Source organism: Sinohyriopsis cumingii, chromosome 15 (genome assembly GCF_028554795.1).
Source record: "Sinohyriopsis cumingii isolate HCF-2022 chromosome 15, ASM2855479v2, whole genome shotgun sequence".
NCBI classification, from domain to species: Eukaryota; Metazoa; Mollusca; class Bivalvia; order Unionida; family Unionidae; genus Sinohyriopsis; species Sinohyriopsis cumingii.
The window spans coordinates 58,719,703-58,737,097 of NC_142975.1; the positions used below are offsets into that span (position 1 = coordinate 58,719,703).

A 17,395-nucleotide genomic window follows, 5' to 3' on the forward strand; every position below is an offset into this window, starting at 1 on the left:
AATTGGTGAGACACTGGATGACGAGCTATCACACTTGAGAGCAGCTGAGTGTACAGAATGAAGAGAACAGGTCCAAGAACAGACCCCTGTGGAACACCACAACATAAATTAACTGGGCTGGAGTGTATTCAGTTTGCAGACACAATTTGTGTCCAGTTGACCAAGTAGGACTTGAACCGCAGTGCAACTGTAACATGAATGTCAAATACATCCTGGAGATGGTGAAGTAATATATCATGGTCTATTGTGTCAAATGCTGCAGACAAATTAAGGAGGGTGAGGACTGTAATCTTTACACTATCCAAAGCAGAGAGAATGTCATTAACTACTTTTAGAAGAGTAGTTTCAGAACTGTGGCAAGGGCGATATGCAGATTGTACATTGCTAAAAAGACTGTTTGAATTCAGATGAGATACAAGCTGGGATAGAACAACCTTTTCTAAGATGTTTGATATGAATGGGAAATTAGAAACTGGGTGGTAGTTCTTTAAATCGTTATGGTCTAGTGTTGGTTTCTTCAAAAGAGGCTTTACAATGGCAGTTTTAAAAAATGATGGGAATTCCCCAGATGAGAGTGAGGTATTAATTACATCAGTTAGTGAAGGCAATACTGGATCTAAGCACTCAGGCAGCAGTGATGTTGGAATTGGATCAAGTTCACATGACTTTGGTGCACTCTTCATCAGGATTGTACGTACAAATCCATAGAGACAGGTTCAAATACTGCTAATGGTTGCTGCTCAAATTCTGTATCCTAACTGTATGTTGATGACGAGTCAATTGAAATTGTGGTGTCAGGCTTATCTCTAATGGTTTGTACTTTGTCACGGAAGAAATTTGCAAACATGTCCGAAAGGTTGACTGGAGAGAAGGTAGTTGGAAGTGATGTAGATTTGTTCCTTGACATTAGCTTGTTAGTAATCTCAAAGAGCTCTTTGCAGCTGGAACTTTCCATGATATTAGTAGTGTAGTGGGCTAATTTTGCTGCATGGACTATATTTGTAACATTCTTCTTAGCAGCTTCATAGATTTGCTTATGAATAGTGAGTCTGGTGGAAAGCCAAAGCCTCTCAGCTTTACAGCGGTCTCTTTTAGCAGCGAGAAGCTGGTCCCTAACACTGCTATACCATGGAGAACACTTTTGAATTGATACTCTGCACTTGGTAGCTGGGGCAATTGTTTGTCAAGCAGTGAACTCAGGCAGTTATCAAGTTGTTCTGCTGTAGGAGGTAAGCAAGTTGTTAGGTTTGCTTTGATGTCATGCATTAATTTGGTTCTATTTATCATACGGAGGTTTCTCTTAGTAGCAGATAAAGGTGGAGGGTTAGGGACTGATATGTCAAGATGGCATATAATGCAGAGGTGATCTGATGCAAGTTCATGGGATACCAGGGAGGACTGTAGAATGTTATCATCAGGTCTATGAAGAATCCAGTCTCATTTGTGACCATGTTTATGGGTGGGTTGGTTAACTGACTGTTTGAGGTTGAAAACATTAATGGAATCTAGAAGTTTTGATGTGTTTGGGTTTCCAGGACAGTCGAAGTGAAACTTGAAATCTCCAAGAATAATCAGGTTGCCACCTATCGAATTTCCATACTCCAGGAGATTCGGAAACTGCTCCAAAAAGAGAGATTCAGTCAACTTGTTTTTTCTACTAGAAGGAGGGCGGTATAGGCAGAAAAAATGTACTGACCTTTGCTCCAGTGTGAGTCTGATATGATATATCTATTTATGTCGGACTTTTCTCTTTTAGGAGAAATTAAAATTGAATACATAATATAATAATTGGGAGTTCTCTGCAAAAATCAGGACATATTATGAAATCGGGAGGTAGGCATGGAGTGACCCCAAAATTCGGGAGTTGTTTTTTTTTCTCTCCTAGCGTGAGAGATGACAGGCATGGTATTGGGTCGCTTACATCAAAGCAAATTCAGCTTTAATGGTATTAGGATAAATTTCAAAGGATTATTTCTGAAACTTCATTATTGTAGAGATATAAAAATTTAGTGCAGTGGTGCCCATGATTCAACTCTAAGGGATGTACTTCATTCAGTGGAATGTACTTCATTCAGCACATGTTCAAACCTACGATGTACATGTGGTGGCACCATTATGTAAATACGTTCAGTAGCCAAATTGAGAGCCTTGAATCAAACCATATTGTTATTCATTGTGTTGTCATACTGGGATCAAATTTTAATGAGTTAGGTATTTACAATTTCAAGGCAAAATAGAAACGTAATTACTGGTGCACTGATATAAAATGTCCAATGCAATTATGCATAAACAAACAATAATTGAGTCAAAAGGGTGAGGTAGAGTTACAGCAACTCATGACTGCTCAATTGTCATCATTGTTTAATCAAATTATATGTTAATATAAATTAGGCAGAACCAGTAAGAAAACAGAAAATTAAATAAATTACTTTTCAAACAAGTTGATACCATTTCTTTTTGATGATCATACATGTCATGCCCGAGATAAGTATACATGTACTTTTTGTTTATATAAGTTTGCCTAAATAAATGCATTTAGAACTTACCGTGTGCATCCTGTGATGTCTCGGAGTTGTGGGTTGGCTTATACTTTTTAGTGCTTATACCTGTTCAGTTGGGTTTTTTGTGGCTTGTATGCGAATCAGCTTATACGCGAGTATATATGTAATTTGGACTAGGGACTTGGCATCCCAGAAAAGAGCAGCAGTGCAATTTTAGCAGTTAAGAATCAGATTATTAAAGTTAAGTTTATCAAACATAAAACTACATAGCCAGCAATTGTATGAATGATAAAATAATTAGGTAATCTTACATCTGATTGACTGGTTGTTACCTCTACCTCTTTGGGGACACAATTTTATATCTGTAAGTAAAATTGGTAGATAGAAGTAATCATTTAGATGTCTAATGAATCTTACTTTGAGCAAGAGCTGTGTCTTTAAATGAACTTCAGTGCAGTTAGATGTAGCTCTCAAATCACAGGCAATTCAGTCAGTTTTGTTTTCTTTTACAATACCTGCCTTCAGTGCATAAGGTAGAGCAAGGGAAGTAACCCATGATATTGACTATTGGGACTCAAAATTTTTAAGTTCTTCCACAAGCATAACTTATGCAAACCAGATAACAAAATAAATTGTAGAATACAAGATGCATACATTTTGATAAAACAATTTGTATAAATCAGACAAATAATTCACTTTAGGGATTAAAATTAATACTTTGCAATTTATAATGGAAGAAATGATGTGAAATAGAAATATTGATATAATAAAATGTACACTTGCAGGCAAACATAAATTATGTGCAGTATTATTATAATTAAAAATCAAGAATTCTTTACATACTTAAAGATATTTTTTCTATCATTAATTTTGCTTGAAAAAGACCACATTTATTGTAAAATCAACATCCAGGTTATAATTTTATTTGCAGAGAATTTTTTCCAAAACCGTTACAAGATTTAAAATTCTTAGATATTTGGAAACAAAATTGATATGTTTTGCAAAATAGAGTTTGACGTTTTCCAGTTCTGGCTTATCAAAACATTTGGCATTTATATATTACTACATTTTATAATATGTTCTATGGCATTTCATACATTACCACATTTTATAATATGGCATATTTTATAATATGGCATTTCATATATTACCACATTTTATAATATGTTCTATGGCATTTATATATTACCACATTTTATAATATGCCATATTTTATAATATGGCATTTATATATTACATTTTATAATATGGCATATTTTATAATATGGCATTTATATAATACCACATTTTATAACATGGCATATTTTATAATATGGCATTTCATGTATTACCACATTTTATAATATGGCATATTTTATAATATGGCATTTATATAATACCACATTTTATAATAAGGCATATTTTATAATATGGCATTTATATATTACCACATTTTATAATATGGCATATTTTATAATATGGCATTTATATATTACCACATTTTATAATATGGCATATTTTATAATATGGCATTTATATAATACCACATTTTATAATATGGCATTTATATAATACCACATTTTATCATATGGCATATTTTATAATATGGCATTTCATATATTACCACATTTTATAATATGTTCTGTGGCATTTATATATTACCACATTTTATATGGCATATTTTATAATATGGCATTTCATATATTACTACATTTTATAATATGGCATATTTTATAATATGGCATTTCATATATTACTACATTTTATAATATGTTCTATGGCATTTCATATATTCTTTGTTATTTGAAATTTAGTTTTCAAATTTGTTTTTGTATTTTAGCTTATACTTAAATAAAAATATACCAATATCCTTTTGTCATGAAACACTTCCAAATTTAATTAGCAAGATTAAATAGACTTATGACCTTGAAAAAAAAAAACCACCTGTAAATTATTATGTGACTGTAGACCACAAATAAAAGCTTTGTCTGTAAACTTATCTTTTAGAGAATTTGGATGACCAGTGTATATTAATTCTGCATTTATCTTTGCAAAGATTTTTTTCAGGATATTATAAAATGGGGACAAAATCAGTGTGATAGAATACATAGTTTGCATTTATACCATATGTCATAAGGATGATTTGTGAAGGGTCAACTGTTAAAATAACAGTGGGCCAGGTGAGCATATCCGTCCCACTTAGGTCTTTTATGCACATGTTCATGGGTTAAATATTTGCATTCTCTACATGCTAAATAAATGCATCCTCTCTCGACATCATGGTAGATAAGCATATAGTTTTAGTCATGTTTATTCAATTGGCAGCTAAGCCAATGAATGTTTATAATAAGGATTAATCAAATTTATCAAAAACAGGTCTGTGATTATCTATGGGGTAACCAGAATTTTATATTTTTCCCTCATTTCAAATGTAAGTAATGAAACTTATTGAAAATTCCAGTCGGGTGTTTGCAAAAGATAGGAATCTTTCAACTTGTGAGCATCATTTGGTTCATTTTAAATCTCTTTACATTATTTCCAGTTTGCTGGTGTCTGAAATAGAAAGCCATAATCTTCTCAGGGACTGATTGTTTTGAATCTGTTCTCTTGAAAAAGGTAAAGTAGATGAGGTTTTGAAATAATTCTGATAATCTAGCAATCAGGAGGTTTCAGCAGTGAGAATAGTGATTTCAGATGTTGTAGATCAGACTGTATTTGAGATGAGGTACGTTTTGTATTTTCAGTGCCAGTAGCCAGACCTGTAATGCAAGATGGTGATGGTTACAATTCTACTGCTGTTTGGACCTACTGGGACCCTGTACCTGACACAAGGGAATCTGTTAAAGGCAGCATTAGGGGCTACCAGGTACATAATCAAGATATTATTCACATGGCCTCTTAACAGTTCTCATAAAAATACAAACAGTTCACTTTTCAAACAGAGATTTCAGAATATTTTCATTACTTAGAGGCAAAATTAGTCCAACTATTTATTGACAACAAGTTGCAAATATCTTGTCATTTTGGCCATTTGTAAGCATAGCATAAATAGCTATTTATAACAATAGCATAAATTGGACATTTGTAACAATAACTTAAATAGGCCAGTTGCAAAACTAGCATAAATAAAATAGTATAAATAGGCCATTTGTAAAATAGTATAAATAGGCCATTTGTAAAAATAGCATAAATAGGCCATTTGTAAAATAGTATAAATAGGCCATTTGTAAAAATAGCATAAATAGGCCATTTGTAAAATAGTATAAATAGGCCATTTGTATAATAGTATAAATAGGCCATTTGTAAAATAGTATAAATAGGCCATTTGTAAAAATAGCATAAATAGGCCATTTGTAAAATAGTATAACTAGGCCATTTGTAAAATAGTATAAATAGGCCATTTGTAAAAATAGCATAAATAGGCCATTTGTAACAATGAAGTAAATAGGTCATTTCCCATATGAAATTATTAGGTGGATTCCACCTGGAACTTAACCAGACTCCAGGCAGAATCTGCCTAAAATGTTAAAAATCTGGTTAATACAGAGGCGGACATGGAAAATTTGAGAAGTCATTAAGATGAATCCATCTAGAGTCTGTCTAACTCAAAGATGGACTTTTGTCAAATTCCTGCTATAAATACATCTTTAGGCATAATTTTGGACTTGGTTTATTTTCCACCCACCATCTAGGTGGAATTAGGAACTTAGTCACTGGCATCTATTATATGAAAGGAGGAATCTTGACTTAGTTTATTTTCTAACCAGCATCTAGGCGGAATGAAGAACTTAGTCATTTACATCAGTTAAACAAGGCATAATTAGGACTTGGCTTAAAGTTAAATGACTGAAAATATAGTGATACTTTGTGATTGTAATGTCACTGACAGTTCAATAAAAATATCAATAAGATATAATAACATTTATTGTTTCTTGTACAATTTGAATGATTTTCAGCAGCATTTATATCTCCTGTTTCTGATAGCTGTAATTTTATTGTTTATTTTGGGCACAATTTATAACTTCTTTCCACAGCTTTCCTTGTTAAATTTTTTTTTCAAATTTGTTGTTGTTGTTGTATTTTTGTTTAACTTCAATTGGATTTAACTGCCCTCAAACAAGTTTTCATCTTGTTTTCCGTTTTAAAACATAATTTCGCTTTTCTCCTGACCTGAATTTCCTCAATATGGACCCATTTTTTAATATCGTCTCCGAAACTTTATTTTAAATAATGCTCTATCCGGTCCCATTCCACAACATTTCAAATAAGTATTTGTTCTGTTTATTGTTTAACAGAGATCGTTGTATAAAGCTTTCTGATTGCTCATAATTTTGTAATTGCCCAATGAATCATCGCGTAACAGAAACTGATGGGAAAGAGCATGTTTGCTAAACATGGCAATTCAAATTTTCGGGCGGGACGAGAGATTCAATAACCATTTGAAAAATGTGCGGCAGTGAGAATACCCCGAACACAAATTTGATGGGAACATAACTGGCCAGTCTGTATGAAAACTGAACGCCAGGACAAGCATTTTGCTTTTTGTGCCATAAAGAGCTTTACAGTAACGGCTAACATGCTAAATAGGACAAGGAATTGAATCAGGAATCAGGATGATTTCGAAGTTATACAACTCCAAACTGATTAACTTCAGAATTTAAGGAGGGACAACGTGTAGATCACTGGTGGGAATTGTTGCCAGATATCCATGTCTATCAAAGATAGTCATATCTTTGCAGAATTTTCTTCACTGAAAAGTAGAATCTACTTTCAATCTCGTGAGGCATTATTGTGTATATTATCAAAATATTCTTGGTGTGTTGGAATTCAGTGTAAAATAAGAATAATTATATCATGATAAACGTTTGTCACGGCTGCTTATGGAACAAGGACTAATTTGAAAGACCACAACAGCATCATAGTTTGTGCAATCAAAAATCCAGTCTACAGTGCAAGTGACATAAGGCAGGCTCCTAGCTTTTCTTCTTCTCATAATCAAATTGTCTCAAATGGATGCTATTCTGTAATTTTGCATTATTTTCACGGTTGAGTTTTTCAATGCAGATTAATATTTTATATATGTTTATGTGTTCACAGATGCCTGTGCATATGTTCCAGGCTTGATACTTTGATTTTTAAAACCACTTAATTATTTAGTGTCAGATACTTTGTATCATGTTGTATATACTGTATATGTTGTACATCACAGATAGAAGGCCTTAAGGTAGATTAGTTCTGTAACTAATTGAATTACCTTCTCTAAATAAAGTCATATATTATTATTATCATTATTGTTATTATTATTAACTCCCATTTCTCTTGCCTTGGATGTCATATAATTACAACATCAGTATAATTGTTTTCATGCACACTTAAATATCACCTTCAGGGATCGTCCTGGGCTTCGCCAATGTCGCAAATTGCGATTTTTTTCCCTTATTGGCGACAAAAATATCCCATCTGGCGATTTTTTTGGCGACATACTTTTTGGTTATTTAATTTGTACATACAATCATGGATTTGGACTGGATAAATTAAAAGGGAGAATGAAAGGAAGCCACAATTTTGACTAAGCAATGCATTGGAATCAATCTGTTACACAAATGATCCTTTGTTCGTATTGACAACCCCATCTTTACAGTGCATTGTTACATCATAATCTGCTTATGCTGACATCTGGGCTGAGTACTGTATGCTGCTGTAGTCATTCATGCAACCGCACTATACCTACAACTGACCGACTTCTGAAGACGCGAATAGAACAGATACAATTAATTGTATGGCTAATCCTTCTGTTTTTTTTTTTTTGTTTTTTTTTTTTTTATACATATACCAATACAATAGTTTCGCTGAACCTTTATAGAAAACTGATAACGTTTGAAGTACCCACTGTGTATAAATACAAAGCAAATGGAAAAAATCTCAATTACAATTATATCTGTCGCCAGTGCAGCATTTTACTCATTGATCTTTTCCTTTTGCCATTAATTCCGTGTTACGGCTGCAGAGACTTAAACTCCGCAACAAGAAATAGCACCAAAAAAAAAACAGTTCTGCATAATTAATAATTAGTTATTTCTCAAAATACAGGAGTGAAAGAATCCCTAAATTGGGTGTGAATTTATGCTTATATATACGGTCCAATATTGCCAGGTGTTGACTCGTGTAAGTTTCATTCGTGGGAATGGAGATCCTATTTTGCTTGTCGAGAAAATTTATACAGCATTCAGTGATCATTCTTGGGATTTAGGAAGCAATTCACTACAAGCTTTGTGAAGCTAGCCTTAAAGGGGTGGGGTGTGGGGTGGGTCTGCTGAGAGACTACTGGTGTCACCTGTCAGCACTGTAGACATTGAACATGGATTCAGTAAGATGAACCTCATAAAAACTGACATCAGAAATAAGCTCTGCATCTCATCTCTCGAGAATTTAATGAGAATCAGCATGTTCAGATTTGAAAAATTAGACTTTGAAACTGCATTCAACAAGTGGGCAGTCCTAAAATCGCGACAGATCTTCATGTAACACTTTGTAACATTTTGTTAATGCTTGTTGTAATTAAAGTATTAACTAACCCATCTTTTGTACTTTTCATTGCCTGTTACATTAATAGACTAAATGAACACTTGGAAAAATGTACACTACTTGTTTTGGCGACACTTTTTGAAAACTGGCGACAAAATATTGAGGTTGGTGATTTTTTTGGCGACAGCTTTTTAAAAGCCAGGACCATCCCTGACCTTGGTTGATAAAGTCCTGTTTAATTCATATCCATTATTTCTTTGAAACCTGCTGAAATGTCTGAAGCACTAAAAAAACTTCAGTAAAATACTATATAATGATAAAAATTTTAGTGAAATCTTACAAAAGTTTTAGTCAATTTTTTTGTGAAACCTCACAAATATTTCAAAGAAATTTGAGTGAGACCTGAACATAATTTCAATGAAAGTTTTGGTCAAAATATGTGAAATCTCACCAAACTTTAAAGTGAAATGAAAAATACTCAAGTGATGCCATGTTGGATTAGATTTTGTATGCAAAAAAGAAAATGGCATTGCCCCTTAGGACAAGATAAACCTAAATCTTATTTGATAATGTCTGTCAAAATAAAATTTATGATCCATTTTAAATATTACTGTGAATATTTATCATTGATTCCCAATAATGTCTAAAAATCATTAGGCAGTTTAATAGAAATCTGAAGTATATTTGTTATGGTTTAGGCAGAAATTGCTTTAAAAAACCCGTCTGAAATCTGCCTTGACATTTTCATTATTGGATGGGGTTTCTGCAGGTATTTCCATCTAATTAGGCAGAAGTAAAGATTCCGCCTAGTAACAGTAATTTGTGTATTTCGAGCTATATTCCACCCTGAATCTGCCTAAAAGTGATAATAAGGGAATTCTAGGCTAAATAAGCAGAATAAACAGATTCTGCCTAGTAGACGGAATAAAAAATTCCACCTAGTAGGCGGAATAAACAAATTCCGCCTAGTAATAGATGGACTAATTTGCATATTTCAGGCTGTATTCCACCCTGAATCCGCCCTGAACCCACCTAAAATTTATAATAAGTGGAATCTAGGCTTTAAGTGAAATCCGCTTTAAAATTCCACCTGGAATCTAGTTAAAGTCAGGGCAGAAGTTTTCATACAGGAGTCAAATCATTGGTTCCAATTTTCATCCATTGCTTTAGATTACAATGAAATGCACATATATTTACACTTTTTGTAATTTACTTTAGGATTCTTCTCCAAATTAGTGGCCTTGAGTATTGATAACATACTGTATGTAAAGTGTACAACTATGTTATAAACACTGCATATTTGCTGCAAGAAAGAAATGGCAATAACTCTAACAACAAGCAAAGGGTATTAACTCTAATAAAAATTGTGGTTGAAAAGGGTAATAACTCTAATAAAAATTGTGGAAGCAAAGGGTAATAACTCTAATAAACATTATTGATACAAAGAGATCTTTGGAAATGCATATCTTCAGATAATGATCATACATTTACCGAGTTTCATGGTGATTGATTCAAGCTGTAAGACGTGTAGTGTTCACAAGATTTTGCCATACAATGCATTCAGCTTTTTGGATAAAATTGGGCAATGACTTATAAATATTGTGGGAATTGTACACATGCACATCTTCAGGTGATGACCTTATAATTTACAAAGTTTTATGGTGATCCATTAAAAAATTTAAGACTAATCGCATTCACTAGACTGTAACACACTGCATTCACCTGCAAGTAAATAAAAGCAATAACTCTTATAACAACAGTGACAGCACAGTTGTCTGTCAATATGAACATCTTTTGGTGATGAACATAAGATTTTACAAGTTTCAGTGGTTCTGGACTAGCTGTACTAACACTGTGTGCTGAATGGAAGGAAAGGTGGATGCACAAATGAAAATGAAGATTCTCTACCTTTAAATAAAAAGTAGCATGAAATTCACATATTAAAAATCAGCTCATTGCATAAAATCACATGCCATATGATATAATAAAAACAGCCCATGGCATAAAATCAAATGCCAAATGGCATTAAAAATAGCTCTTGGCATAAAATCAAATGCCAAATGGCATATTAAAAATAGCTCATGGCATAAAATCAAATGCCAAATGGCATATTAAAAATAGCTCATGGCATAAAATCAAATGCCACATCTAACAACAGCTCATAGCATAAAATCAGGTGCCACAAATCAGTCTGAAACCAAAGAAGTATATAAGAAGGCAATTTAGGTGCTGTATACTTAAAACAATCCAAGAAATACTTACGTCCCATAAGCAATACATTCCATACGAATAATACCTCCCCTCATAGCTGGTGTTGGAAAAATATGAGTGTGCATGATAGGACCAAAATCTCCCACTCCTGTTTGAGAAAAGAAAATAGCCCAATTACTACCTTATAAAGATAAATTAGTAGAGAATCCAAACAAACAGCTTCCTGTATTTTAAAAAGGTTTAGAATTATATAACAGTTGAAAAGTCAATTTTAAACATGTTATTAATGTACATATATGTATGCGCTATATTATCAATCATACCTAGAAAAGTAGTGAAGAAATATTAGCAATTTGCTCACATTAATATGTCTGTCTCAGTACAATGACTTTGTATTCAAACATATCTTCTGATGATGACCATAATATGCACTAAATGTCACAACAATTCAGTGACAATTGCAGGATAAAATTCCATCATATTGCATCAAGATATTACGACATAAAAGGGCAATAATTCTTACAAAAATCTTAGGTGCATCCAGATGTCATCATGTGCATCTTTAAAACTATGACCCTAATACACATAATGCTTCACAGCAATCCATACAAAACCACAATGCAGTGCCCTTAATATACACAATGCTACACAGCAATCCATACAAAACACCACTACAATGACCTTAATACACAAATGCTACACAGCAATCCATACAAAACACCACTACAATGACCTTAATGCACACAATGCTTCACAGCAAACCATACAAAACTATAATGCAGTGACCTTAATACAGTCACAATGCTACACAGCAAACCACTAGGCTTTAAGTGAAATCTGCTTTAAAATTCCACCTGGAATCTGGTTAATGTCAGGGCGGAAGTTTTCATACAGGTTGTAACAATGGCATAAATATGCCATTTGTAACAATGACATAAATAGGCCATTTGTAACAATGACATAAATAGGCCATTTGTAACAATGACATAAATAGGCCATTTGTTACAATAACATAAATAGGAGCAGATGTCCTCACACAGGGAAACACTTTTCCACATCCATTTATGCAGATACCATGGTGACAAAGTGATTACAATTCTGGACTTGCAACCCAAAGGGCATGATTCGAATCCTGCCATAAGATCACCTACCAAGGTGTCTCTGGACAGATATTTTGTTTCTGTGCCATCAAACATCAAAACCTGTATCACAATGGAGCAATATATTCATTTGACTTATTTATTGTATTTCCCTGGGTGCTTTCCCTTTAATGCTTTTGTATTTAATTCTCTTTGTTAAAGTTGATAAACATGTCCATTGATCTAGAAATTTACATCAGCAGCTGTCCACACTTTTATAAACTGGTAGATTTAAAAACAAGATTAGGTTGCTGTTAACCATGGAATAAATTAATTTAATTCAAATAATTTATCACTAATTTATTTTTAGATGTATATTTTTATTTATGCTTCCATAAGATGTACATATCGTACAATCAGTGTCCTTTATTTTATCCCCTTTAGTTCTTTTCCACTGTGCACACATTTATTCAGATCTGCTTTTTAAATAAAAACAACTCATAAGTAATTTAAATGTAAAAGAAGTGTTTTGTAGTCCCAAGGGAATCAGAATGCATGACAAAAAAGTGATATGTTACAATTGAGAATAATTTACTTATGCATACAAGCTAATAGAAATGATTGAAAATTCTTCAAGTCTGAATAAAAGAAACAAACATGTTTTTCTTGAAATATTTCATTCAAATTCAAATAAAGTATAGCTAATAGATTTAGCATTGTCATATATCATTACCTCACACACACACACAGACACACACACACACACACACACAGTATTACATACCGTATATACTCACTTATAATTTGATGTTTTTAATTAAGATTTGATTCATGCAGAGTAACGATTGTCTTAAAACCATGACATATACAAAATTTTATTAAAATTACTGTAATATTGGAAACTCTAGAAAATACTTTGAATTCAAATATTTGTACATTTTCATGTCACTATTCACATCCAGAAAAGTATTTATAGAATGCCTGTTTTATCCACTTCATTACAGTATTCATTTTAACATACTTGTATCAAAATTTTTTTCCGTTTTAATAATTTAAAAATATTAAATTAATTACTCAATGTCAATTGAAGTGTCCAGCAATGTTTTTTACTTTGAGTGTTTACTAGTAAGTATGCTTCCATTTTCACACAAGTCCAAATAACCTGTGTTTTGTAATATATTTTGTGTTTTTTTGACATAAACACTGTTTATATTTGATGCTCTGATTTGATTATATTTGCCATTTTCATAAGCCAGGTCTAATTCCCAAGTAATATTTCCTAAGTTACATGTGCATGTGGGCCAATAAGTCCATATTTTGTAGAGGCAGAACTGACTTTGTTTTCCTAGTTTACAATCCTTTGATTGGGTTCTTATTCAGTGCCAAGTGAAGTCCTACAACTTTCTGTGTGCATCTGACCTTAATCTGACCTTCATTTATGAAGACAGTACCCACTTTGTTTTCCCAGCTGACAAATTTTGATCAAGCTTGTAGTCATAATGATTCAGTGTCATGCAGAGTCCTTTAATAAGTTAATAGAGGGTACTTATTTCTTTTTACCTCACTGTGATCATGCCACACAGTTGACACCTGTTCTGTTTGCAGCATATCCCATAATACATTTCACATACTATAATCGAAAAGTCAGTTACAGAGTCCAAGCTCAATCTATACAGTCTGTGCAATCTATCCAGCTATATAATTTGTCTATTTAGTTTGGCTTTTTTTTCTCCAGAAGTCAACTCTGACTCACTGATAACAAGACACCTGACCAGTTGGACCTGACTTGCAAAATACTCCTTGACTTAGATTTTTGCAGCTCTAAAGTAGATGGGGGTGGGGGTTGACTTATCGTCGAATCATTATATAAGCTGGTGTAATCAAAACCATACATACATTGAACAAATAAGACACAAAGTTTCTCTCTTTAAAGTTAGCTGAATAATGGAATAGAGTATTAACTTCTAGTTGCTGATTGCTGATTTTGCTGCTTTCCATAGTTCATTGAAGGCTTTGAAGGCGATGCAGATGTCATTAGTGTTCATCCTTGCAGTCATCAGACACTAGATGATGTTGTTGTTAAACTTCCCCAAAGAGATCTTGTTGGATTTTTCACAGCATTGGAAATGATCTTTCCTTATATGCCCTGATGCAAGGTGGTCATACTATGTTGATGGATGTTATATAATCCAGAATGATAATGTTAGTATAGCATGTGCAGTATGTAGCTCAGTTTGCTGTAGTTCATAGCATCAACCTGGAGTTCTGAAATTTAGTTTTGCTTGCTTTGCAGATGGCTCATCCTGCCCTGAATTTGTGTTGCAACAGTTTGCCTTCAAAAATGAATTCCACTAAATACTGCTTCTGGCTTGACCATTTCATTTTACCAACTAATGCTATTGTTTGTCCAACTTCCAAGGAATATTATATTCACAAACCAGCCTATATTTCTTTGATAAAGATTGCTTAAGCATTAATATTCAAGGCAGTGAAGTGCAAGAACTTTTGTTTCTTTATTGTCAGTATCAGATTTATCCAACTTTGAACCTTTAGGTTGTTCAACTTAAGAATTTTATCTGCACAAATGAGTAAAATGGGCATAGCTGAAAGGAGCAAGCAAAAACAGAATCATGTAGCATTTGTTACCAAAAATTCAGAATTGGTGAGTGAAAATTGTCAAGTGCCTGCCCTCTGGTAACTCTGGTTGAGATGCTTAAATGGTTTGAGCATGAACCTCGGTGCATGAGGTCATGGCTTTGAACCCTGGCCGAGTGATACCAAAGAGTCATAAAAATGGTACTAGCAGCTGCCGTGTTTGGCACTCAGCATTATGAGGTGGTGTTAGGACTGGTCAGCCTGATGTCAGGATAGTGGGTGGGGGGACATGATGTCTGCAGCATGATAACCTCAGTGCTAGATATCACTGTAAACGGCCACACTGCAGACATCCTAGCAATATGACTGAACATTTTTTAAGGTTTATTTAAAATCCAAATCACACACATACACACACACACACAAAGACACACTGGTAACCTTCAGAATCCTAATGTGTCAATCAAACATCAGAAACTTTCTTATTACAAGTATATAACACGTTTTTCTTCTAAAATTATTGGATAAATAAAATATAATTTACAGCATGATCATTTTTGGTTGTGAAACTGTCAGGTGCTTCCTTCATCTTTACTGTAATTTGTAGGTTTCTTTTGTAGAGACTTTTTGGTACTTTGATCTTCATTTCTGTGACATCTGTTAAAGTGAATAGATGTTGGTTTTTGGCATGATCACAGGGAGTTCAAGTAAGCACCCTCTGTTAATTGAATACAAAACTACTTTCCACTGAACAGGTTGATTAGAGGATTGTCAGCTGGGAAAACACATTGTGGGCTGCCTTTACCAACTAAGGGATTATGGTCAGATGCACACAGGGAGTTGTAGGGCTCTATTTGGACCACATGTGCTGACAGATATCTTAGGAAATATCACATGAGAGTTATATCTGGCTTACAAAAAGGCGAAAATGCAAATATGCAAATCATATAAAAACTTAAACTGCATCAAGAACAAACAGTGTTTATACAGCAAAACACAAAATATGGTACAAATATGGATTGTTTGGACTTGCATGAAAAGGAAAGCAATAAACTTACTAGTGAACACTCTCGATAAACAACATTGATGGAGATTTCATTTCACAGTGAGCAATATCTAATTTAATATTTTACAATTTTTAAGATCCAAATAAATGTATATACAAACATTGTATAATGAGTACCATAATAAAATGGATAAACACAGTGTGCATACCATATATATTTCTGGATGGGAACAATGGCATGAAAAGTAATCATATTTGAATTGACAGTATTTTGTATGTACTGGAAAGGAGTTTCCATTGTCACCCCTAGATTTATCAAATTTTGTTTATGTCATACTGTTAAGATGACCCCTACTTTTGTGTGTGTGTATGTATATATGTATATATACATGCAGTATATGAAGTTTTAAAGGGAAGGAAATAAATAATTCAAATTGTTTACTTCATTTTTTATGAAACCATAATCTTAAGTCACTTATCTCTGCAATAAGTTAGAAATATAAACTCTCTATATTTTAATCTTTTATAGATTTTTTTCTTCTTGATTGTTATTTGTAATGGTATATTGATAATTTGACAGTGCTAGCCCACTGTAAATACTGTTCAAATTCGCTATTTCTAACCATGGCCTGATGTTTTTCAATTCCCACTGTGTATAGTAAAATCCTGTCCTAGCAGATATTGTACCAATATAAAGGGTATCTGCTCATAAAAATATCAAAAAATTATAAACTCCTTTTCTGAAGTGTACTTATATATTTCACCTATATATAGCAGATCTTTATCCTAAAAGGACAAAGGGTGATGGGCAGCCAAGTCATCCATGGTGCTTACCTTTACATATCACTCACGCTTCTCACCCGGGCTCAGCATGAGTCCAAGTCTCAGTTTAATCAATGTGGTCATGGTTGCTTCCCATGGGTCAGTGATTCTTACTAGGGTCTTCCTTTATTTTTTAATTCACCAGATATACTGGCCACCATGTATATCTTAACATGTGCTGCAGAATAATAGTGTTAAACCTCACAAAATAAAACCAAATAAATGACAACATTTTTTGGTCCCCACTTTAGATGTCGTAGACTGTTTTACTGAAGATTGCTCCACTTAAAAGTTCCTATTCATCTTTTAGATTGTGTACTACCAGCAAACAATTCCAGAACTAATTAAAACTGTATACACCTGGGGGCAGACTGGCGAGTGTCTGGTTATAGGATTGAAGGAGAACAACAATTGGTTGCTGGCCGTACAGGTGATGAACCATGCTGGAGTAGGCCCTATTGGAGAATGGAGACTATCAGAATCAAAACATTGGTGTAAGTTCATCATAATGCATTAATTAACATTTAAGATGACAACCTATTTTGCTGTCTACATGTATTTAGTTCCAACGGTCAGGGTCACTCAGAGCAGAGTATGTTATATTTTGTATGCCCCCATGATGCAGGTATTAACTGGTGTTTAGGTTACCCAAATCTGTAAGTGGCTGTGCACATGAA

At 33.4% G+C, this 17,395-nt stretch overlaps 1 protein-coding gene across 2 annotated transcripts in view; it reads left to right on the top strand.

Annotated features, from left to right (window-relative positions):
- The window catches only part of LOC149781867 (contactin-3-like), a 199,050-nt gene that overhangs the window by 164,067 nt on the left and 17,588 nt on the right, over window positions 1-17,395 (top strand). For both annotated transcript variants that reach the window (XR_016414810.1, XM_089936061.1), the window contains exons 21-22: window positions 5,225-5,346; window positions 17,029-17,212. Coding sequence is in view for 1 of the 2 variants with exons in the window: in XM_089936061.1 (XP_089792187.1) it covers window positions 5,225-5,346; window positions 17,029-17,212 (306 nt within the window). In the remaining variant the exon portion in view is untranslated. The remainder of the gene's footprint in view (window positions 1-5,224; window positions 5,347-17,028; window positions 17,213-17,395) is intronic.